General features: G+C 44.1%; 1 protein-coding gene across 1 annotated transcript in view; it reads left to right on the plus strand.

The window, feature by feature from the left end:
* The window catches only part of LOC308292850 (regulating synaptic membrane exocytosis protein 2-like), a gene marked incomplete at both ends in the record, with an annotated part of 67,753 nt that overhangs the window by 19,091 nt on the left and 25,028 nt on the right, over nucleotides 1-23,634 (plus strand). The window contains 14 exon segments of the mRNA XM_080735274.1: nucleotides 1,681-1,975; nucleotides 5,666-5,883; nucleotides 8,970-9,089; nucleotides 9,988-10,087; nucleotides 11,899-12,022; nucleotides 12,424-12,470; nucleotides 12,561-12,613; nucleotides 12,927-12,974; nucleotides 15,157-15,287; nucleotides 15,953-16,124; nucleotides 18,535-18,762; nucleotides 18,767-18,830; nucleotides 19,014-19,149; nucleotides 19,995-20,102. Coding sequence (XP_080591400.1) covers nucleotides 1,681-1,975; nucleotides 5,666-5,883; nucleotides 8,970-9,089; nucleotides 9,988-10,087; nucleotides 11,899-12,022; nucleotides 12,424-12,470; nucleotides 12,561-12,613; nucleotides 12,927-12,974; nucleotides 15,157-15,287; nucleotides 15,953-16,124; nucleotides 18,535-18,762; nucleotides 18,767-18,830; nucleotides 19,014-19,149; nucleotides 19,995-20,102 — 1,844 coding nt within the window.

The following is a 23,634-nucleotide window of genomic DNA, read 5'->3' on the forward strand; positions in this document are numbered from 1 at the left end:
TGCGATGCGAAATGGAGTGAGTAATCGATAGAGAAAGGGTCATTTAGGGGGTGAACTATTCCTTTAATGTGTTAAACCACTAGACTAAAGGCCCATTCCCACTGGGCCAGATAAACAGATAAGAAATATCTGTCTCCATTCAAGTGGATGGTAAGATACAGATAAAAATATATCTGACAGATATTTTTATCTGGCCCAATGGGAAAGGGCCTTAACTGTGGTGTATATACTGTATTATGCTACAGTAGATGTGGGAAAAGCCGAACGTTGAACGCTTGTTTTTTGCAGAGCGAGAGAGACCCTCTGGTCCTGTTTCCTTTGAGGCTACAAGCCCCTTGAGCAGAAGGGCTTGTAATTTCAAGAAGACATAGGGGGTGGACAAAAGAAATTCTAAAATGGCAAAAATGTTTGATCTACAATCTCTCAATGCGTCACTGGGCCGGTTAAGTGACGCGTTGGGATCTTGTAGATCAAATATTTTCACTATTTGTTTGTGGGGTGAAAAGAGAAAATGTTTCAAAATATTCGCCTAACCCCCTTGGGATCTATCTATCTAATGACAAGTGGTTAATAAATGAATAGTTGTTCTCCAAGATAGCGCCGTCCATGGCTGCTGTGGTGACTACGTGTTGCGTTCTGTCGGTGTTTTTGTGTTTGACTGTTTTTTTGTTTTTGTTTATGTTATATGTGAAAAAATTGATTTGAATGCAAAAATGTAGTATGCCAAAGCAAATTCCTATGTGTATTACACAATGGTTAATAAAGAAATCTGAATCTGAATAAAGAAATCTGAATCTGAGTTGCATTAAACAATAAAAGCCTTATCTAAATGATAACACGTGTCGTGTCATGTCATGTACCGGTAAATGGACGGGCATCAGATGAATCTGCTAAAACAATTCAGAGTTGGGGATGGGGACTACCCAACAGGTACTCCAACATTACTTCTGAGACTCCTACATTTGATATACTCAGTCATTTTTTTAGGAGAATAAACTTGGCCTATAAAGATTTGGTATAACATACTGGTCTCGCCTTTCAGCGAGCCCACTATAATAACAGGGTTCCCACGGTCATGAAATTCCTGGAAATATTTTGAAATTGGAAAAATATTTTTCCAGTACTGGAAAAGTTTTGGAATTGATCAAGGGTCCTGGAAGGTCCTGGAAAAATAGCTATGCATTGTCTTTGGTTATTGATTTTGTGCATTGTCTTTGGTTATTGATTTTGTTAATACCTCTGAAATGACAAATTAAACATGGGCCAAATTGTCAAATATTAGAGGCAGAAATTGTGATAAATAGCAGATCTACATGCTCATTTAAAATTAGATCGGCTATTTTCACAATAAAACCGTGTTATACAAAATTCCTCTACTCTTAGTGCTCATCAGGGTGCCGGGGTCCCCAGTTCAAATATGATTATTTCGGGGTTTACGGCCTGAAAAGGTTGAAAACCACTGGCATACACTTCCTGTCTTTGGGCATTGCGCATAGGAGTAAGCGACCTGTTATTGAGCTGAATTATTGTTATATAGTCCTGGAATATTCTGGAAAAGTTTTGGAAATTAATTGGTAAAGATGTGTGGGAACCATGTAATAAACACTAGGCGATGGCAGTTGTCGGGGTGAAACGCATCCCTCGGTTGGTGATTGATTATGGTATTTCTTTTGCATTCAGGGCCACATTGGCGCTCCGGTGGACCCCTGGGACACGCGGCGCCATCAGCGCGTCCGTCGCCGCTACAGCAGCGAGGAGGAGGAGCAGGAGGTGTTTCACAGCCGCTACCGTAGCGACCCCAACCTGGCGCGCTGCCGGGTGAGGGCGGAGCCTAACGAGGACGTGATGAGGATGCCGGCCCGGGTGGGCCGGGTCAGGCACCAGCGACGCCACAGCGGCGACCCCTCCCTGGCCACCGTACCCAGAGCCCTGCCGGACCACCCACAACCCGCCGGCGTTGGCACCTTCCCTCAAGGTGTGTGACCTCACCTTTGACCTCTGAGAGGTCAACAACTAGTCCAGTGGTTCTCAACCTTTTCAGGCCGTGACCCCCAGAATAACCCCACCCTGACGAGCACTAAGAGTTGAAGCATTACATTTTGTATAACACGGCGTTGCAAGTCGCTGTGAGCATGTAGATCGGCTATTTTCACATTCATTTTCTGCCATGATTAATTGGGCTGTTCGATGCTGCCGAGATTTTGAGACTCCCCGAACCGAACCGAACCGAAAATAAATTTGTCTCTAATTCATTTCCCTGAGGAAACCTCGCTGTGTGTGTGTGTGTGTGTGTGTGTGTGTGTGTGTGTGTGTGTGTGTGTGTGTGTGTGTGTGTGTGTGTGTGCATCCGTGAATGTCTGCAAACATTTTTCAATGTCTGTGTGTGTGCACATTTGTAGCTCTGTGTGTGTGTGTGTGTGTGTGTGTGTGTGTGTGTGTGTGTGTGTGTGTGTGTGTGTGTGTGTGTGTGTGTGTGTGTGTGTGTGTGTGTGTGTGAGTGAGAGAGAGAGAGTGTGTGCGTGCTGTTTTTGTGTGTTTTGCTGACTCAGGAGGACATTATTCATTTATTGACTCAACTGTTTGACTAGCTCTGCCGTTAAACTCTACATAACACACACACACACACACACACACACACACACACACACACACACACACACACACACACACACACACACACACACACACACACACACACACACACACACACACACACACGCGCGCGCGCACAGCAGCCGCTACCAGATCACAGCCTCCCAGATTAACACCCGACATACCATTGTGACCAAAACACCTGAGATTACTGCCTCTGATTGGCTCGCGAGGATCCCAGGCCCCTCCCACCATAAAGAGACCCCCCGAGAGGAAGACTACGATGAAGGACGCCGTCACCGTGACGAGGCATGCGGGACTACCGGAGGGAATATGGAACCGCTGCATAACGTAATCAGATTACACGGGAATACCTTTTTTATTTTCCTGCTTCCATTGTGGTCGCTGAGATGGGATTAAGAGGGTCTGGATTACACTGGATTATACACCCTGTTGGTGCTGGGATCTGACCTGAAGCTACAGGACCAACCTCCACCTCACCAGATGACAAGCAACCACTGAATCACTGGAGAACAGCAGAAATAACAACTTCCATTACGTTGGATTATACAGCCTTGTTCCTGCTGGGATCTGATCTGGAATAATAAAGTAACTTGGAATCTGCTCTGGGATCTTCTGGATTTTAGGAGAAACTAACATTACATAAACAGCTACCCAACCATTAAGTAACCGCTTAGGCTAACTGCTAATAAACTAGATAACAACACTAAGGTGAACCGCTAACTAACCATAGCCTTTATAACCAACCACCATCAGGTTAACTGTAACCGTCTATCAAACAAGCAGCTGACTTCTCTTTCAACATTGCAACATTCACCAAACTAGCAGTTTGTTGCACTACTCTTACCAAAGTAGCAGTACATTTACCAAACTAGTAGTGTATTACACTACTCATAATAATCAACATTGCAACATTCACCAAACTAGCAGTTTGTTGCACTACTCTTACCAGAGTAGCAGTACATTTACCAAACTAGTAGTTTATTACACTACTCATTTATCAAAGTAGCAGTACATAAGACTAGACATTTACCATACTAGTAGTTTTGTTTTGCTTGCCATTTATCAAACTAGCAGTTATAAGTTAATCAGTGAGCACATTAAGTGAGTAGCCTAATAGCCCGCTAATGTTACGTGTGCTGGAGAGAGAGTGTGCTGGAGAGAGTGACACAGGCAAACAGAGAGAGAGCGAGATGGTAGAGAGACAAAGACGCAGAGATGAGACAGAGAGAGTGAGAGACCGGGGATTACGGTGCTAAACAAAGGTAATCCCGTTAGAGTGAGATCAGCATGAGCTGTTCCCAGACCTGCACGCCGGTCAACACATGCACTGACACGCCCTCGTTAAAGACTGACACGCCTTCGTTAAAGACTGACACTCCCTCATTAAAGACTGACACTCCCACACACATCAAACTGAACTACCAATACACACAGAACTGCAGCTCCCAGCATCCTCTCTGTCGTCCATGTGAGTATCAACAAACTATTCCACAATCTCTGAATTCAACATATAAGACCTCATACGTTTGCGTTTACGTGTGCGTGTATGTGTGTTGATGTTAAAGGATCAAAGACCAATTAGAAGAGATAAACCTGAGCACTCTCTCTTGGTGTGTGTGCGTGCGTGCGTGCGTGCGTGCGTGCGTGCGTGAATGCATATGCATGAACACACACACATGTGCACACGACTACTTTCAACCTTCATTCACACCAAATGTACACGCGCACGTCGCGCAGCCCATTCTCACCCCCTCTGCTTCACCCTCCCGACACATCCCCAACTCGAGAACGGAACGAGAACAGAGAGTCTTAGTACGCACGCGCCGACAAGTGTTTACTGGAATATTTTCCAGTCACAGGGAATCAAACCCCGGTCTCAGATTTAGCTGTCATCATGCTCTACCGACTGAGCTAAGGAGACGACTGGTAAATTCCTTTTTTTGTGCTTTTATCTTTGACAACTTGGATAATAACGTAGTCCCTTCTTTGAGCCGCATTCGGACGCGGAAGCAGTCCCCTGGTCAAAATGTACTATTCTGTCCATAACGGCACATAATTCGGTAACGCCGCTGAGTCGGCTCATGCGCCGTTCGCACCGTTCGCCGCGGCGACTCGGTCGCTAAGGCTCCCTCGGCGGCGGCTCTCGGGGCTTATCGGCGCCTGAGACAGCGTGGCTCCGTCGTTTATAGTGGCGTGAACGGTAGCGTTGGGTGGCTGGTAAACCCTTCATAGCGGTATCGAATCTCGCTTCGGGAACTATTTTTTTTTCTTTCTTCTTAGACCACTGGCCATACCCAATTTGTCCAACCCTTGACACAGTAGGCATACCCAATGCGTCCCATCGTCCGACGCAGTACCGTACAGTATATACATTTTTAGCAGTAATTTCCCTTCATCAGTAACTATATTATTGTGCTGGAGAAAGACACATCCCCTGGCTGTATTTCTGTTCTGTTCCACACAAGAAACAGTGGAGGGACGTTTTTGTCAGGGGGAGCTCAGCCAGAGCTCTTAATTGCTCCCTTTGAACTTCAAAGGGGTTGTGCACTAAGGTAATTGATGGGCCATAAAAGTGTCAAGTCCTCGTTAGAGATCTCTCTAATCAATGAAAGCATCAAAGACAACTACCTGTTTGATGCCTGTCATAGAGGGGAGGGGGAGGGGGGAATGTTTTTGTGTACACAAAAGCTTGCATATGTTTCCTTTAACATGACCTTCCTAAGTTGTTGTTGTTGTTGTGTGTGTGTGTGTGTGTGTGTGTGTGTGTGTGTGTGTGTGTGTGTGTGTGTGTGTGTGCGTGTGCGTGTGTGTGCGCGTCTCGCTCTAATTGTCTCCTTCCTGTATGTATGTCTCCTGGTCGCTAGGAGACATGGACGGTCAGTGGTGGGATCATGGTTGCTACGGCGACGCCCCGCCCATGACGATGGTATGACTAACCCCGCCCCCTGTCTGTCTGTCTGTCATCTGACCCCGCCCCCTCTGTCTGTCTGTCTGTCTGTCATCCGACCCCGCCCCCTCTGCCTATGTGTCGTCTCATTGGTCCAACCAGGTGACAGTTCGTGGGGGGAATGGAACGCGGCCGATGAGCAGACGTCAGACTTTTATCTCGAGCCCTCTGTGAGCCAATCAGAGAGGCCGAGGCCGGTGGGGGGTGGGGGGTATGGGGGCGGAGCTTGGTTAGAGGACGAAGAAGCCGATTGGCAGAAAGACTCAGGGGTGGACACCTGCAGCAGTACGACTCTTAACGAGGAATACAGTAACGAGCAGGTGATGACCATTAACAACACGCTAATTATACAACTTAATTAATGTGTTGTTAATGGATACCGGAGCGGTTGTGTGATGGTCATTAACAACACGCTTAATGCACCTTAATTAATGTGTTGTTAATGAATGTATTTGCTAATTTCACCTTATTGGACAACTTTTATTTTACAAGGGTTCATATATTAGATTGTAATTAGCCTAGAGAAAAGAAAAGATGATTAATAAAATGTTTTCATTTACTGCTTTCTATCGTTTTATCGATTTTGATATCAGTGGGTGGGGGCATGTGGCTAAATTTGTCTTTTTAGGCACAATAAGCCGGCGATTTCTTTATTACTATTTACAGTAACACTGCTAGCCCCCATAAGTCACATCTGCTCATGAAAGATTGCAGTGCATCTTGGGAATGGACTTATTGTGTCTAAAGACATATTTAGCCACTTGCTAAATATGCCCCCACCCTCTGAAATCAAAATCATTAAAATAAACTAAAATTAAATTAGTAAATGAAAACATGTCTTTTCTTTTCTCTAATTACAATCTAAAGTATGAACCTTTGTTGTAAAAAAAAAAAAAAGTTGTCCTTTAATAATGTGTTGTTAATCTATTCTACACAATGTGAGTTGGGGGTCTATATGGGGTCTATAGTGCAATATAATCACATTTATAACGCATTATAGTGCATAGTATAAGGCTTTATAACACTTTAACACCATAATTGTGTTTGCATAACTACTTTAAAGACACTTTATAATGCACCAAGTTGTGGTAGTTATATTGTGCTGTTCCACTGGACTTGTAATGCATTATCACCAGCACTTATAATACTTCATAAACATTGTTATAAGTTAATATGCAACTTATAAACATCCATAAGGAGTGTGAAGCCTTATTAGTGCAGTATAATGCATTATAAATGTGATTATATTTAGTGCATTATAGACCTGACCTTTAAGTAAAGTGTTTGGATTTATTTTCCTTTATTATTTCTGGCAGTTTATTCTGCCGCTCCTCTCCTAGTTTTGTTGGGTTTCCGGGAGGTTATGATGTCACAGCTCCAGGGAGCCTATCACTGCATGGTGTCTGTCCTCTGGGCCAATCAGATGTTCTCGGGGGCGGGTCTGACTCCTCACTAGTCATTCTGCCTGTCTGCTATTGGCTGCGTTCTTTTCTTTCTTTCTTTCTTTCTTTCTTTCTTTCTTTCTTTCTTTCTTTCTTTCTTTTTTTCTTTCTTCTTTATTTCATTTGTGCTTCTTGTTTTGTTTTTGTTTTTTTTCTATTGTTGGTCTCTGTCTGTCTCTTCAGGGCGCTATGTAATGCCTGCCACTGCTGGCGCAACAGTATGTCTTAACTTGCGCCGTGAGGGGCTAAAGGGCTACTTTGCTATCTTACGCCAAATGCAACACAAATACAAAGTGATCCGCTGTGATTGGCCAGTACAGTCACTTTGATCGGCAGTTGTGTCGAATGCTCACCCCAAAACATGATTCACGAGACTGTGGCGGCGGCTCTTGTGGGTCAACCAAGCCATGGATGTGTGTACAATGACAACTAGTAAGACACCTGAGGGTGGAATGCGACCTCAGGGTGACATGCGACCTCGCCCTAAAGGGCGAGGTCGCGCCAATTCTTGACTATCTGGCCAACCACAGCGTTTCTCTGACGATTCTAGTTGTTATCATTCTGGGGGGAGTTTGTTCATGGTTTTGTGAGGGTATCAACCCTAGGAGACACGGGGAGAACATGCAAACTCCACACAGAAAGGCCCTATCGCCAACCTCACCTAGGGTGTGAGCGATAGGGCCTAAACATGGAGATGTGGAGAACACTATATATGGAGATAGTCCAGTCCATCATGTCATATGGGACTACCGTCATAGACAGTAGCCATTGTTAGGCAGGAGTCAATGGCTGTCTGTCTGACTGTCTGTACAGGAAGTGATGTCACATGACATACTTTTTATGCCCATATATGAGTCATTCTGTACCACATCTCCATGTTTGGGCCAAACAGGTTCGCTCCATTTCTCCATGTATAGGTCCAAATGACCAACGTCGAGCTTGACAAGGAGGATACCGCACATTGTACCTCATCCACCCTTTCTTCTCTCTCCTTTTGGTATCTTTATCCTCCTCCTCCTTTTTTTCTTTTTTATTCTTCTCTTTTTTTCACAGCCGCCCCCATATTTACTTTAGAAAATATATATTACATTCTAAGAACGTTTCGAGTACCAGTTTGATACAAGAGCGAATAAGCGCTACACTTCTGGAATCCTGTGCGTCGACTTAAAGTCGGATCCAGGCCTAATAACTTTATCTAGCCGCCCCCGTTGCCACCTCCTTTTCTTTTCTGAGACACATTGTACCTCATCCACCCTTTCTTCTCTCTCCTTTTGGTATCTTTATCCTCCTCCTCCTTTTTTTGTCTTTCTTAGTCTTGTGTATCCTTCTCTTTTGGCTACTGTCTATGACGGTAGTCCCATATGACATGATGGACTGGACTATCTCCATATATAGTGTTATCCACATTTCGTGTAGCCGCCCCGTACAGGAAGTGATGTCACAACTTGCTGACATCACACTGACATCACAGAGGTTACGGAAGGAAGGAAGGAAGGACACTCAAGCGACACGGTTTTTCAGAGTATATGCGACCTTCGGTCGCAATGATAACAGAATTATTGCAGGGTTAACTGTGAGCCTATGTCTGTCTGTCTGTCTGTCTGTCTGTCTGTCTGTCTGTCTGTCTGTCTGTCTGTCTGTCTCTCTGCTGTCACCATGGTTACAGGTTCACTCCTAAACTTCCTGACTCACCCTTCCCAGCATGCACCTGTGTAGTTCCTGTTTCCATCCTCAGATCAAAGACAGTAGAGTAGTTCACATGGTTCATAATACTATTTGTTGCTGTGTGTTGTCCTTACTGTTGCTATTGTGTGTGTGTGTGTGTGTGTGTGTGTGTGTGTGTGTGTGTGTGTGTGTGTGTGTGTGTGTGTGTGTGTGTGTGTGTGTGTGTGTGTGTGTGTGTGTGTGTGTGTGTGCGTGCGTGCGTGCGCGCGCGCATGTGTGATTCCACTTTGATCTTTTAGCAACAGGTAACCTGGCAACCGTCTAAAGATGGAGAGCGTCTGATTGGTCGCATCCTGTTGAACAAACGTTTGAAGGATGGGACCGTACCCCCCGACGCCGGAGCGCTGCTGGGACTCAAGGTGTGACAGTTAGTTGTCTTCTCAAAGTGTGGTCCAGGGACCCCCAGGGGTCCTTGAGGGGGTTCCAGGGGCTCCGCAGAAAAAATTGTTATTGCAGTGGTCCTAAACTTTTTCAGGCCGTGACCCCCAAAATAATCATATTTGAACTGGGGATCAATCTGCTATTTTCTAGTTTGTTGAAACATTTTAACACAGCATCTTACATGGGATTCCGCATGCACAATATATTTTCAGAGGAGGGTCTGTGGCTAAAAAGCTATTAATATTATGTGGGATTGTGGGTCCTTGACTTGAAAAAGTTTGAGAACCACTGGTCTAGTCTCGACTTAACCTCGCATAGCCAGTCACACTCATCTATGAAGAGAAAAGCCTGGTAAGGCAGAGAGTGGTTAGAAAGGTGAGACTTCCACCGTGTTGTCTTTTGTCATAGTGCGGTGTTCCTGAAAACATATTCCCCTCTAAAAAAAATCTGTTCTACTTCTCCCGCTCCTTCGGTTGCGCTCGCAAAAAAACTATATCCAAACAAAACATGGATTCTGACAAAGTCACACGCATTAAGAGCGAGTTAAGAGCTACGTGACGTGGGTGGATACCTTTTTAGGAGCGACACAAAAAAGGAGAAAATCAACTTTATTATTGCCCTTTATCTGCCCCAGCAACACACTCTCGCGGGACTCTAGCACCAGTAAACACACTCTCAGTAAACTCAGTAAACAGGACGTTTGCGAGATTTGTCGCCAGAGCCGGCTCCCACATAGGAGGCTCTTTGTAGGCTTTGTGTACAATGTCGCACTCTAGTGGATCCAAGGTTACTATCTTCATAAATTAAATATCTTTGATCTGCTTGAAGATGTCATGTGTCTCGATGATGTCATGTGTGATGATGTCATGGTTGCAGGTGGTTGGTGGTAAGATGACGGAGTCGGGCAGGTTGTGTGCCTTCATCACCAAGGTCAGGAGAGGAAGTCTGGCCGACACCGTGGGACACCTGAGACCAGGTAACGCGCACACATGCATGCATGCACACACGCACGTGCATACACACACACACACATGCACGTGCATAACCTGCTTGCCTTCCCTGGCTGTCGGTGATCAGCTGACAATTAATACTCCAAAGTGGGATCCGCCAAAGTGGGAAAAGCCAACGGATTTTCTCTCCCAAGACGACAAACGGGGGACTTCTTGGGACAAACTCCAAACATCAAACGTTTGACTGGAAGGGGGTCCCCGCGACGGCACATGTAGACTAGGAGGAAAATGAGTCACGACTCTGTCCCTATCGGGACATAACTGGAACATCTGACTTCTAAATGTCTCAATAGAAGAGCAGGGAGACAAAATCCAACCACCCAAATTGTACAAGTTATATTGTATTAACACACTCTACCATACAGATTGGACAACATTACATTTTATTCATTAAAAGAAAAGTTACATAGTGCCACATTAACACTGAGTTCATCTCAATTCATACCCGTCCATCTACATTTGACATGTGACACAAACATACCGTAAATATGCGTTTTCTTGTCTTCAACCATACATAACCACTTTCAACCTGGCAACCCTATATCGGGCATGTTATCACAGGCGAACATTTTCAAACATGTTCTCTTCTGAAAATAGAGGCGTTAGATTATTTATGAACTGGATGTTTGGTCATGTAGTCCAAGAGGTCACTATTTGGGGAGTGAGATTGTGTTGGAGAAAGCGGCACTCCAGGAATAACAATGCAAGACGAGTAGCTGTAGCTCAGTCGACAATTTTCTTTATTCCTACAGCTGCTAACACATTTCGTGTGGCCTTCGTCAGAGCAAACTGAAGACACTGCGTTGTTATTTCGGGAGTGCCATTTACCCACCTCTGAGGATTTCTCTGTTGACACAACACACGTTGTGTCACAAGGGGGGGAAAAGTGGGACTGAGTTAGTTGGCCCAAGCTGCTATTTTTGAAAAGTCGTGAAAATGTGGGCAAATCTGAATATATGTATTTTTAAACAAACATTTTTAACTCAAATTTTGCTCTGGGGGAGTCCTTGGAACGAAATATATTGAGATGGGGGTCCGTGGCCATATACATATCATCTTGAGGGTCCTTCACATGAAGAAGTTTGAGCACCACTGACATAGAAACATAGGTTTTTCAAAAAACCTTAGAGGAATTTGAAATATTCAAAGACCGCAGTGAATCCTTGTACCCAGGGCCCAGAATTTGGTGCGACACCCTGCAACACACACAGTCCTTAGCGGCGTTCGCAGTGGGATAACTATAACGATAACTGTAAATACATTGTTTTATATCGTTCTAACTTAAGTGGATGGCAAAATCCACACCACAACTATAACGACAGCTACAGCTGTAATCAAGATAGTTTGGATCACTTTCAGCGTGATTTAATGAACTGCAGAAAACATTACAGTCACTGAAAATCCGTGGACATCTGGAATGCAATGCCTGATTTAGCTGTCTATGTCCCTGAACTTCCTATGAAAATAGCTAGCATATATAGCCGCTTTTCATAGTGCTGGGACAGGGCACAGCTAATTTCCTTCTTTTTATTTTATTTTTTGCATTTTGATCAGGTGTGCAATAATGCTCGTTATTTGCATGGGTAGAGATCTCAAACAATCAGGCAACAAAGAAAATGGCATAAGTCACATTGTCTTTGACCTACTACCGGTAGGCAACATACAATGGCCTAGGTAAGGGCTTTTCAACTGATTTTGACCCAGGGGGACCACCATCCTGACTATGAGCAACTTGGGGATGATGTCACGTGGCTCACGGTGATGATGTCATCCTCAGGGGACCAGGTGTTGGAGTGGAACGGCCGTGTCCTCCAGGGGGCGACGTTTACCGAAGTCTACAACATCATCCTGGAGTCCAAGGCTGAACCGCAGGTGGAACTGGTCGTCTGTCGAGCTATAGGGTAAGACGCACGCATGCATGCACGCACAAACTGGTCGTATGTCGAGCTACCGTTGTTTCCTGTTGAGATTGGCACATTTCACAGAGCTTTTTTCCATCTCACTCACGTCACTTTGTCTGCTGACCTCACTCAGCAACTAAATAAACAGAAAATAAACAAAAATTAAAATAAAACAATTCACTGGAGGCAAGCAGTGATCAACCCATGATGTTGATAGTTTCAAATGCACTACATTGCAGGCGCTTTTTGAGAGTGAAACAATAAGACACGTGTGACATGTGTGATCTGGGCAGCTTGCCCCAGGAAATGTGCCAAGCTTAATAGGGAACAACGGTACATAGGACGAACACACGCACTGCTTCCTTTTTCTCAGATGTTGTTTTGTTTGTCCCCTTTCTCAGTGATGTTGGCAGGATGCAAGAAAGTCCCCACATTCAGCTGGAGTCAGGCAAGTAAACAAGACTACATGAGATTAACCCAGACTGCACTAGACTAGATTATATATTACATTATGGATTGTTTCTATTATTATTTTTAGGTCCATCTCCTGGTCTCACTACATCTCCCATCAGCACACAGTACCAGGTGTCTGTAAGTACCCAGAATGCACCGCAGCGATATGACCCACCTGGCGCGCAAGCATGAGCACACAGACACCCATTCTCTTCCGCTCCATGTTGACGAATGCAGCCGTTCTCACTGGCCTTACACGAATGCTATAGACTGAAGATTTGTATTATTTAATTTTTATACAAAGGGCAAAACAAAGTTTGTCCGTACGCATATTCTCTTGGAAATGCTTTGACCAGACACCCGCTGTGGTCAGGTCTGGCCAGAACAGTCACACACAAACTTTTCTGTTAATCACAATGTTAACAATGTATGTCTGTCTCTCTGTCTACAGAGTCCAGTCCTTATTAGAAGGAACACGCCTTTGGTACCAAGAGTCCAGGTGAGTTGATTGATTGATTGATTGATTGATTGATTGATTGATTGATTGATTGACACTTGTTAATCCAAAGAGGGAAATTCCCGACAACAGCCGTTAAAGAGGTGGTGCCATGATCCCCCCCCCCCCCCCCCCCCCCCCATAAAACATGATTATCAGGTATTATGATTATACTAGGAGGAAGATTTTTTCCAAAAAAGTATACAGAAATAGTTAAAATTGGGTTTTTATGTGGCCACACCCCCAGTTCATTAAGTATGCATGGATGGCATGGTGGGTGGTGACTGGTGACCCAGCTGATATAGCCACACCCCACAGTGTTGGGTGAATGGTAAATAGGGGAGGAGTTGATACTGTAACATACTTAGTATCTGTGGCAGCCTCCAAGAGAAAACTAACAAATACTAAGAGAATACATCATTTCTAAAAAAAAAAAAAAAAAAACACATAAGGGGGTCTAATGAAGTACTTTCAACCTCCTGGACACATGAAAAACAGAAAAAGTACAAAACTATGGCACCACCTCTTTAAGATACAGGTTACAGGGCAAGACAAATAGCTGATAGAAAGACATCACAATTCAATGCTACACCATCAATAATCGGCAAAAACAAGCATAACAAAATAAAACATATCATATACAACCCTATACAACCTCCGCAGAACTTGCACTGTGCAAGTCAGAGGAAAAAAATACAAGAGAATGCCCAGTAAGCATGTCAGGTCGTGTCCATACTGGACTGAACTGTTGTTCTCTGTCTGCTGAACTAGCCGAGTGACCACTGTGTTCCTACGGTATACAGTACATCTTCATAGCTAGCGGCACAAAGGACTGCTAAAGTCTATTGGTTGTCCCAGAGAGGAGATTAATCTTCCCACAATCTCCAAGTGAAGGGGGTTTGTTGGTGTGGTTGTCCATGATAGTGTCGAGGAGCCAGTTGCACCACCAGAACGTAAGTTCTGTCCTAAGTTAGGGAGTAAAGTCCTTACTAGAGGCTTAGTAACTACTAGTTAGTTTGTAACTAAGTGAGTTACTAACGTGTGTTGCACCATAGATAGATAGATAGATACCTTTATTATCCCAAGGGGGAAATTCAGTTGTGCAGTTGTAGCATAGCAGTATACAGTATTTACAAAGTTACAGAGAAGTAAGAAAAAAAAGATAGGTAAGAGGAAAAAAAGAGCAGTACAGTACCAATAAAGAGAAGGTGCATCAATAGAGGGGCGAATAATATATAAGTATATATACATAAAGTGACTGCTTATGGCATAACGTACCTAGTGATGCGTAAACTATTCTTAAAATAATGTGTAGTCGCATAAAATGACATCATAGTTCCCGAATCCAATTAAAACAAACTGTTTCTAGTATAGTAGGTGTAGTTGCTCTACTCCCATAGAGATACTGTAGGTTACTTAGTAAGGACTTAGTGCTGCCCAAAGGCTGGTGTAAATATTTAGTAGTTACTTAGAGATATGTTAGAACAAATTTGTGTGGTGCAACAGCTGAAATTTTAGTAATGCGTAAGTCTTGACTTAGAAGCCATTTATTGACATTACAACTAGGCTAAGTTATAACTTAGTGTGAAGTGTTGCAACCCCGTCCAGCTTCCTCGCTATACGCAGTTGCATCACCTTTTTCATCGCACACCATCCAGGGTAGCCTCCATGAGGGAGCTAGCTGAACTGACCAGCCTGTTCAGTTTGCTCGTGTCCCCGGCATTAACGCAACCCCCATTAATGTAAAGTTAGTCATTATCATTACGGGTTGTGCGTTTTTGTGTGACCATTTTTGAAGTGGCGTGTTGTACATTCGACCACAGTCTGGAAGAGGCGTTACTTACCAAGGTGCGTAGGTACCAACGCCTGAAGGATGCTATTATACAGGTTGGTTACACATGTAAACGGCTAGTGTTCGTATATGGTAATGTCCATAAATCAGTTGTGAGAGGCCTGCAGGTTGCAGGAATGCCCAAGCCAATGAAGAGCTAAGGCATTGGCAAAATTCTGTTCAGTGTCTGTGATAACTGTCAGTCGTCATACATGGAGGATGACAGGAGGTGATGCTTCCTGTGCCCATGATCTCTATCATGAAATATTGTTGTTGAGCTTTCCAAGTCTGTGCATCTGTTTGTGTTAAAGAATTTCTTGTTAAATGTGAACGTGTGTGTGTGTGTGTGTTCAGGTGAAGTTGTGTTACGACACGGTGGGTCATCATCTCATCGTGACGGTTCTCGGCGCTAAAGACCTTCCTGTGCGGGAGGACGGACGACCTCGCAACCCTTACGTCAAACTCTACTTCCTGCCTGACCGCAGGTACGATGACCTCACTTCCTCTATACTTCCTGCCCGACCGCGAGGAAAGTTAAACACATTTCAACACTATTTCTGAATGACTACCGTTGTCATATAATCGGATTGGGAATTTAATTCATTGTTTTCTGAATATTCGTTTTTTGATGTGCACTACGTAGGCCTCTAAACAGTGCTATCATTTCAGGCTAAGCGTTTACTTATACTAGGGATGGGACGATACGAGTAACTCACGATACTGTCAGTGATAGTCTTGTGATAACAGACCATTGGAGAGAGCATAAAGCACCATAAAGCAACATTGCAGAAACATTGTTTGTTCATAAGCTGGTCCAGCTGGATGTCATTGAGTGCAAAGCACACCATTGAACTCTCGGTTGCAGTTCGCACACTTGACAAATTAGCCTTGCGTAGCCAGACTACAGTATATCTCTGTGTGGATATGGGTCTGGTACTTCTCCATATGGAAGGTTCTTTTTACAAGGGTGGGTTTAAATAATGTCTCTGGAAATAATTGGTTAGGCCAGACCAATACAATACTTGGTCACCCAACGATTCGGGGTGAGGAAATTGATTCACAATTGAGCCCAAATCCGCCAAGGGTCTGATTCCAGGCTACTGACAAATCTTTACAAACCGATGCTTTTTCTGTCTGTCTGTCTGTGCAGTGATAAGAGCAAGCGTCGCAGTAAGACAGTGAGGAAGTGCTTGGAGCCCAAGTGGAACCAGACCTTCATGTACGGTCCCGTCCACCAGAGGGACTTCAGACAGCGCATGCTGGAGCTGACCGTCTGGGACCAGGCCTGTGTGCGCGACGAAGAGAGCCAGTTCCTAGGAGAGGTTAATACACACACACACACGCACGCACGCACGCACACACACACACACGCACGCACGCACGCACACACACACACACACACACACACACACACACACACACACACACACACACACACACACACACACGACATTCCCTGGTTGGAGTCGACTTGTGTAATGAAGTCGACTGAATCAATTTGTCGACTTTTTGATAAATTGGCACATGTGCACGCACACACCAACGGTGGAGGAAACCATGCAAGGGCTTCTGTGTCTTGCTGGAGGACAATTTGGCATGCAGCCAAGAGGAGCTATCGATGCATGATTGAAGAACTGTCGGTTCTTCAGAACAAGCTGTTTGATTTCAGGACCATAGACAGTGCTGTTTGGTTTCAGGACCATAGACAGAGCTGTTTGGTTTCAGAACCATGGACAGTGCTGTTTGATTTCAGGACCATAGACAGTGCTGTTTGGTTTCAGGACCATGGACAGTGCTGTTTGATTTCAGGACCATAGACAGTGCTGTTTGGTTTCAGACCAAGGACAGTGCTGTTTGGTTTCAGACCAAGGACAGTGCTGTTTGGTTTCAGACCAAGGACAGTGCTGTTTGGTTTCAGACCAAGGACAGTGCTGTTTGCTTTTGATTTTACTGTTTATTTAAACAATACTGACAGTCCCTCTAGATTCTGTGTCTTCTGTGTCTTGCTGGAGGACAATTTGGCATGCAGCCAAGAGGAGCTATCGATGCATGATTGAAGAACTGTCGGTTCTTCAGAACAAGCTGTTTGATTTCAGGACCATAGACAGTGCTGTTTGATTTCAGGACCATAGACAGAGCTGTTTGGTTTCAGAACCATGGACAGTGCTGTTTGATTTCAGGACCATAGACAGTGATGTTTGGTTTCAGGACCATGGACAGTGCTGTTTGATTTCAGGACCATAGACAGTGCTGTTTGGTTTCAGACCAAGGACAGTGCTGTTTGGTTTCAGACCAAGGACAGTGCTGTTTGGTTTCAGACCAAGGACAGTGCTGTTTGCTTTTGATTTTACTGTTTATTTAAACAATACTGACAGTCCCTCTAGATTGGTAGCACTACGAGCGAGCGAACGCTGTTGCTGCTGCGGACCGTCTCTCTCTCTCTCTCTCTCTCTCTCTCTCTCTCTCTCTCTCTCTCTCTCTCTCTCTCACACACACACACACACACACACACACACACACACACACACACACACACACACACACACACACACACACACACACACACAGTCCGCAGAGTCTCGCACCACGCAGCAGTGGAGTAGTGGTGTTGCTGCAGCTGTGAGCTTGTACCGTTGTAGGCTACCTGTGGTCAAACTGCTTCTGTCTTGGGTGGAAACTAACTGGTGCCATATCCATGCTTCATTTTTGGTGCTGTGTCTAAAATCCTTGCAAGCAGCCAAAACTGTCACGGCAAAGCTGTGGTGCTTCTCAAATGGCTTTGCCTAGATGAGACCAGACCAGGTAGGTAGGATAAATACAAAGTTTGCTGTCCATATTCCTCTTTAAACGGCCCTTTTCACTGTTTACTCCTCTTTCTTCATGCCTTTGGATAGTGTTCATTTGTAATTTCTCTTGCCAACTAGAAGCAGATAAGGCTGAATGTTTCGCGTTGTCTAGCTGTCTGTCTTTCTGCACAAGTAGGCTTGCAGCTGCACTCAATTCACACTAACGACCAATGTGTGATCCAACGTGCAGCGGTGTCGCGCAGATTGCGCACATTATTCAATCTACAAACTCACAAGGCGTCGTGCTGCACAGCGTTGTGAGATGTGCAAAGTGATTTATTATGAATCATGCGTATGTGTATGTAAGGTTTTAGCCTACTGGCAGCAGAGAAGAGGGGAATAATAATTATGAACATAAATAAAAGTATGTAATCATTAAAATTAATATAGGCTCCACTAATCAGTCCTATTTGCAAAAAGAAAGAGGGGAAAACAGCTTGTTTTTCCACATATAGGTCTATATATTTTTATTTTTTAATCACAGATGCCTATGTCTTGTAAGGCAGTCTGTCTTGGAGTTCCAGTATTGTTTAACTATGACTTTCTTAAAATAGCCTTTAATCTTTTCATTTAATATTCTGGCCCGCCATCTAATTGGCCCAAAAAACATTGGCCCGAATTGCCGACCCCTGCCATAGACAGCGCTGTTTGATTTCAGGACCATGGACAGTGCTGTTTGATTTCAGGACCATGGACAGTGCTGTTTGATTTCAGGACCATAGACAGAGCTGTTTGATATTTCATTGGCTTTACTCTTTTTCAGTATATTTTTCTCACTGCTCTTCTGTGTGTGTGTGTGTGTGTGTGTGTGTGTGTGTGTGTGTGTGTGTGTGTGTGTGTGTGTGTGTGTGTGTGTGTGTGTGTGTGTGTGTGTGTGCGTGCATAGGTCCTGATAGATTTACAAACAGCGCTGTTGGACGACCAGCCACACTGGCTCAAACTGCAGACGCACAACAGAAGACGAGACGAAAGTAGACACAGTATGACGACACACCCACACCCACACACACACACACACACACACACACACACACACACACACACACACACACACACACTTAGATATACTGTAAACATAGATATTCGTGCTTTAAGTCTCCAGTGTAAATTACATTACAGGAAGAATCGGTGATGGTGAGTTCTCAGACTACGAGTGTGAAGATGGAATTGGAGTCATATCAGGTAAACTCCATGTCCCAAGATGCACTGCAACGCATGGATCAAGTGACTCACAGCAACAAGAAGTTATATTGTGTGTGTGTGTGTGTGTGTGTGTGTGTGTGTGTGTGTGTGTGTGTGTGTGTGTGTGTGTGTGTGTGTGTGTGTGTGTGTGTGCGTGTGTGTGTGTGTGTGTGTGTTTCTCAGACTACAGACATAATGGGCGGGACATCCATAGCTCCACCCTCTCCATCCCAGAGCAGGTGATGTTGGCCAATCACTGCTCTCGCCCTGAAAGTGTACGGATGAGGTCACGGTCGCCTAGCCAACAGAGGTACTGTGTGTGTGTGTGTGTGTGTGTGTGTGTGTGTGTGTGTGTGTGTGTGTGTGTGTGTGTGTGTGTGTGTGTGTGTGTGTGTGTGTGTGTGTGTGTGTGTGTGTGCGTGCGTGTAATAAACGTGTGGTAGGAGATAAAACCAGCAGTACTAGAGGTCCTGGTAGGAGATAAAACTAGCAGTACTAGAGGTCCTGGTAGGAGATAAAACCATCAGTACTGGAGGTCCTGGTAGGAGATAAAACTAGCAGTACTAGCTAGTACTGCTGGTTTTATCTCCTACCAGGACCTCAACCAGCAGTACTAGAGGTCCTGGTAGGAGATAAAACCAGCAGTAGAGGTCCTGGAAGGAGATACAAATAAGACTCTGGGTTAGTGTTTCATACTCCTAAGGTTATTAAATTAATAACATATTAATTGTTCATGCATTAAGCTACTTGAGTGGTCAGTGATGTTATTTCAATGTCCAATTACCAGTCAGTCAGTAGTCACATCTTGCGTGCCCAGACTGTTGACTCCACGATTTGCAAATGCTCCCGTCATACAGTCTGGAGTAACGTAAGAAGAATGATGAGTATCCGATTAAAGCGGAAGTGAAGCCTCCTCCCCACTTCCGTTTAGCTTTTAACATCGCACACATTTAGCTCTGCTTAGCAGAAATTACAGCATCCATTACTCACCGTTCAGGAGGTGTAGTTGCAGACTCTATATAGCATTCGGAGATTGTGGAATAGTTGTCCGGCTACGCGAGACTAGTAGTCACACGGTCCTTTCATCATCACTTCCTGTTCCTTTGTGACCCGGATGTGGTTTGTTGTTGTCTTCATCTCTTCTGCTTCCTGATTGGTTGCCAGCGGTGTCCCCCTGTACCCGCTGTACCGTGACGACGCGGTGCGGTTGCTACGCAACACCAAGCTAACCCGGGCGTACTCTGATGCAGGGCAATATGGCAGCCTGGACAGGTAGCATGATGATAGATCATCACCCTAACCCTAGACAAGTAGCATGATGAGAGATCATCACCCTAACCCTAACCTGGACAGGTAGCATGATGATAGATCATCACCCTAACCCTTACCCTGGACAGGTAGCATGATGATAGATCATCACCCTAACCCTAACCCTAGACAAGTAGTATGATGATAGATCATCACCCTAACCCTAACCCTGGACAGGTAGCATGATGATAGATCATCACCCTAACCCTAACCATGGACAGGTAGCATGATGATAGATCATCACCCTAACCCTAGACAAGTAGCATGATGATAGATCATCACCCTAACCCTAACCATGGACAGGTAGCATGATGAGAGATCATCACCCTAACCCTAACCCTGGACAGGTAGCATGATGATAGATCATCACCCTAACCCTAGACAAGTAGCATGATGATAGATCATCACCCTAACCCTAACCCTGGACAGGTAGCATGATGAGAGATCATCACCCTAACCCTAACCCTGGACAGGTAGCATGATGATAGATCATCACCCTAACCCTAGACAAGTAGCATGATGATAGATCATCACCCTAACCCTAACCATGGACAGGTAGCATGATGGTAGATCATCACCCTAACCCTAACCCTGGACAGGTAGAACGATGAGTGATCATCACCCTAACCCTAACCTGGACAGGTAGAATTATGATAGATGATCACACTGCACTTTATGATGTAGTTTTAGTCATAGTTTTTTGAAGAAAATAAAAAATTCCTTCGTCACAGTTTGAATTACCCTGTTACAAGTAAAGGTCCAGTAATAAAACAAAAACTAAAAAGTACAAAAGTATTGACATCAAAATGTACTTAAAGTACCAAGAGTAGAAAGTAGATGTCTTGTTTCACAAGGTGGTGTATGTATAAAATGTACTAAAATCTTATATCTGAAAATAGCAGAGCTACAAGCTTGTAGATTGGCTAATTTTCAAATAGTCAAAGTTTAAATTAGGGCTGAAGTGGTTAATGTATGTTTTGTAATAATGATTAAAATCCACAAAGTTAATAGTAACTAAAGTTGTCAAACAATTGTGGTGGAGTAATAGTACAATATTTGCCACTGAGATGTTGTGGAGTAAAGTATTGAAATTTGGAAACACTCAAGTAAAGTAAAAGTACCTACAATTTGTATTGGTATGGTTCTTGAGTACATATACTTAGTTACTTCCCACCACTGCATTTTGGTCATCTGAACTGTTTTAGTTATAGTCTAGTTTTAGTTGACTACATGTACAGTATAGTTGATTAAATCTAACTGTTTTATTTGTAGTCTAGTTTTAGTTGACTAAATGTACAGTTGATTAAATCACCTTATAAAATGTATTTTGGCAGTCCTTGTTGGTGATTGAGCCATTTTGCAATGCAACTAAAATAGCAGATCTTCAAGGCCACAGTGTGTGACTTTGCAACACATTGTGACCTTGTGGATCTGCTATTTTCGACAACGATTTTTGATGTAGATGAGGTATGTAGGTAGGGTTTAAAAGACCACTAACAACAGCTGATATTATAATCGTTGTTGAATAGGCCTTTTGTTGTATTTACTATCACTCTTTAACGATTGATTTCCATGGACTTTTTGTCTGCCTGGTGGTGTAGGAGAGCAATCAGGCGGCTGTCTTTAGCCAACTCCCTGGATTCACAGGACAGGTATCTGGACTGGCAGCTTATAGTAGTAACGCTAGTAGCCTAGTTCTGTTAATACTGGCACTGTAGTGATATAATGACAGTAGTTGTTGTGGTATGGTGGTAGTGATAGTAGTCCTGGTCAATGTTCCCTCTAATTTTTTTTCGGTCTGAGCAAACACTCCAACCTTCTGAGCACAACTTGAGCACTGATGAGCAACATATGTCGAGTGCACGATATATAGTAGGTATAGCCTACTACGTCAGTGCGTCAAGTCATGTCAAGTTATGTCAAGTTATGGCTTATTCAAATTTAATTACAGAATAAGTAATAGCGGTTCGACTACTGTTAAGAAACTGTAGGACTGTTACATTTAAAAAGACGGGGGGAAAAGGGTTTTATTCATTAAGCCTACAGACTGATTTTCCCCCTTGGGATAATAAAGGTATCTATCTATCTTATATAGTATATACACATGTTGACAACATGTTGTGTAAATACAATACAAACAATGGGCCTAAATATGAGTCTACAAAATAACAATACATTGACATATTGACATTGACACGTCTAAAGAAGGTTAGCCATCGCTAAGAAGTGTCATTATTATGAATAAAATACAGTCCAAAGCATTACAGCATTATAGCAAAAGCTATCCCAGGGACCCCCATAAGATAATATTTGTATGGCTTTAGCAGTGATTCCCTTTTTAATGATAAAGACCCCCTATTTCACATGCATTAGGCTATGGACCTCCATTTAATGGCATTTCTATCACTGAGACCCCAATTTATATTTGTTATAAAATCAAGTTAATTTAACTCTGAGTGTGTGGTTCCATATGTGCACTCTGAGTTACATAAGGGTCCATTTGGTTCCTAACTTTTGCTGGGGACCCCTGGAACTACCTCAAGATCCCTGGGGGTCCCCGGACCCACTTTGAGACCAATGCATTACAGGACTGGAGTTATTTTTGTTAACTGGTCGTGAAGGTGAGACGCCAAGCTCGTCAGCTCCAGAGAAACATTGCAGTTTATATAGTTCATACCTGGAAGCTGGATGGAGGAGTAGTGTGTAGCCTACTGTAGGTCTAATCTCCGCTGTGCACAGGCGGGGGACGGGGACGTCTTTATGAAACTGCACATAAGCAACCATGGTCCTTTGAGCTTCTGACTGATACGCAATGCAAAGCACATGCGTTTGTTTTGTTTTGGTAGCCTGCCCTACAGCCACGCTGTTGCTAATGTTAATGCACACATAGAAGATGTGAGAAAGTTTTATGACGGCAATAAAAGTAGTCCGAAGAAGTCTCTGTTTACCACACGTGCTTGCGTGCGTGTGTGTGTGTGAGAGAGATAGAGAGAGAGAGAGGGGGGTCGGAGGAGACGAGCGAGAATCGAGTCGAGACGAGAGACGCGGAGACAGCGAGAGCGAGAGGAGGGGGGAGGCACCGAAAGACACACAGAGAGAGAGAGAGAGAGAAAGAGAGAGAGAGAGGGAGAGAGAGAGAGAGAGAGAGAGAGAGAGAGACACCTAGCGCTGTCTATGTTAAGCATATGCAGGCAGACAGAGACTGAGTACCACAAAATAATCAACTACGTTTCACAAATCTATCAGCGTTAAATCTGCCATGCGCTACAAAGATTTGTCGTGCGCGACAGCGCCCTGAGTAGTGCGCGGGCGCGCATGCGCGCAGCTTAGAGGGAACATTGGTCCTGGTAGTGTTTATGTTAGCACTGGTAGGTCTATAGTGACTCCTACTGGCCAGTTGTTGAGCAGCTGACCGCATTACTGGTCAAAGATCTTGTCAGGCTGGTGTCCCTGAACATAGCATGAAAAGTTCTATTTCTATTATAGTTGTAGGAAG

Source organism: Nannobrachium achirus (genome assembly GCF_963921795.1).
Source record: "Nannobrachium achirus genome assembly, chromosome: 10".
NCBI lineage: Eukaryota > Metazoa > Chordata > Actinopteri > Myctophiformes > Myctophidae > Nannobrachium > Nannobrachium achirus.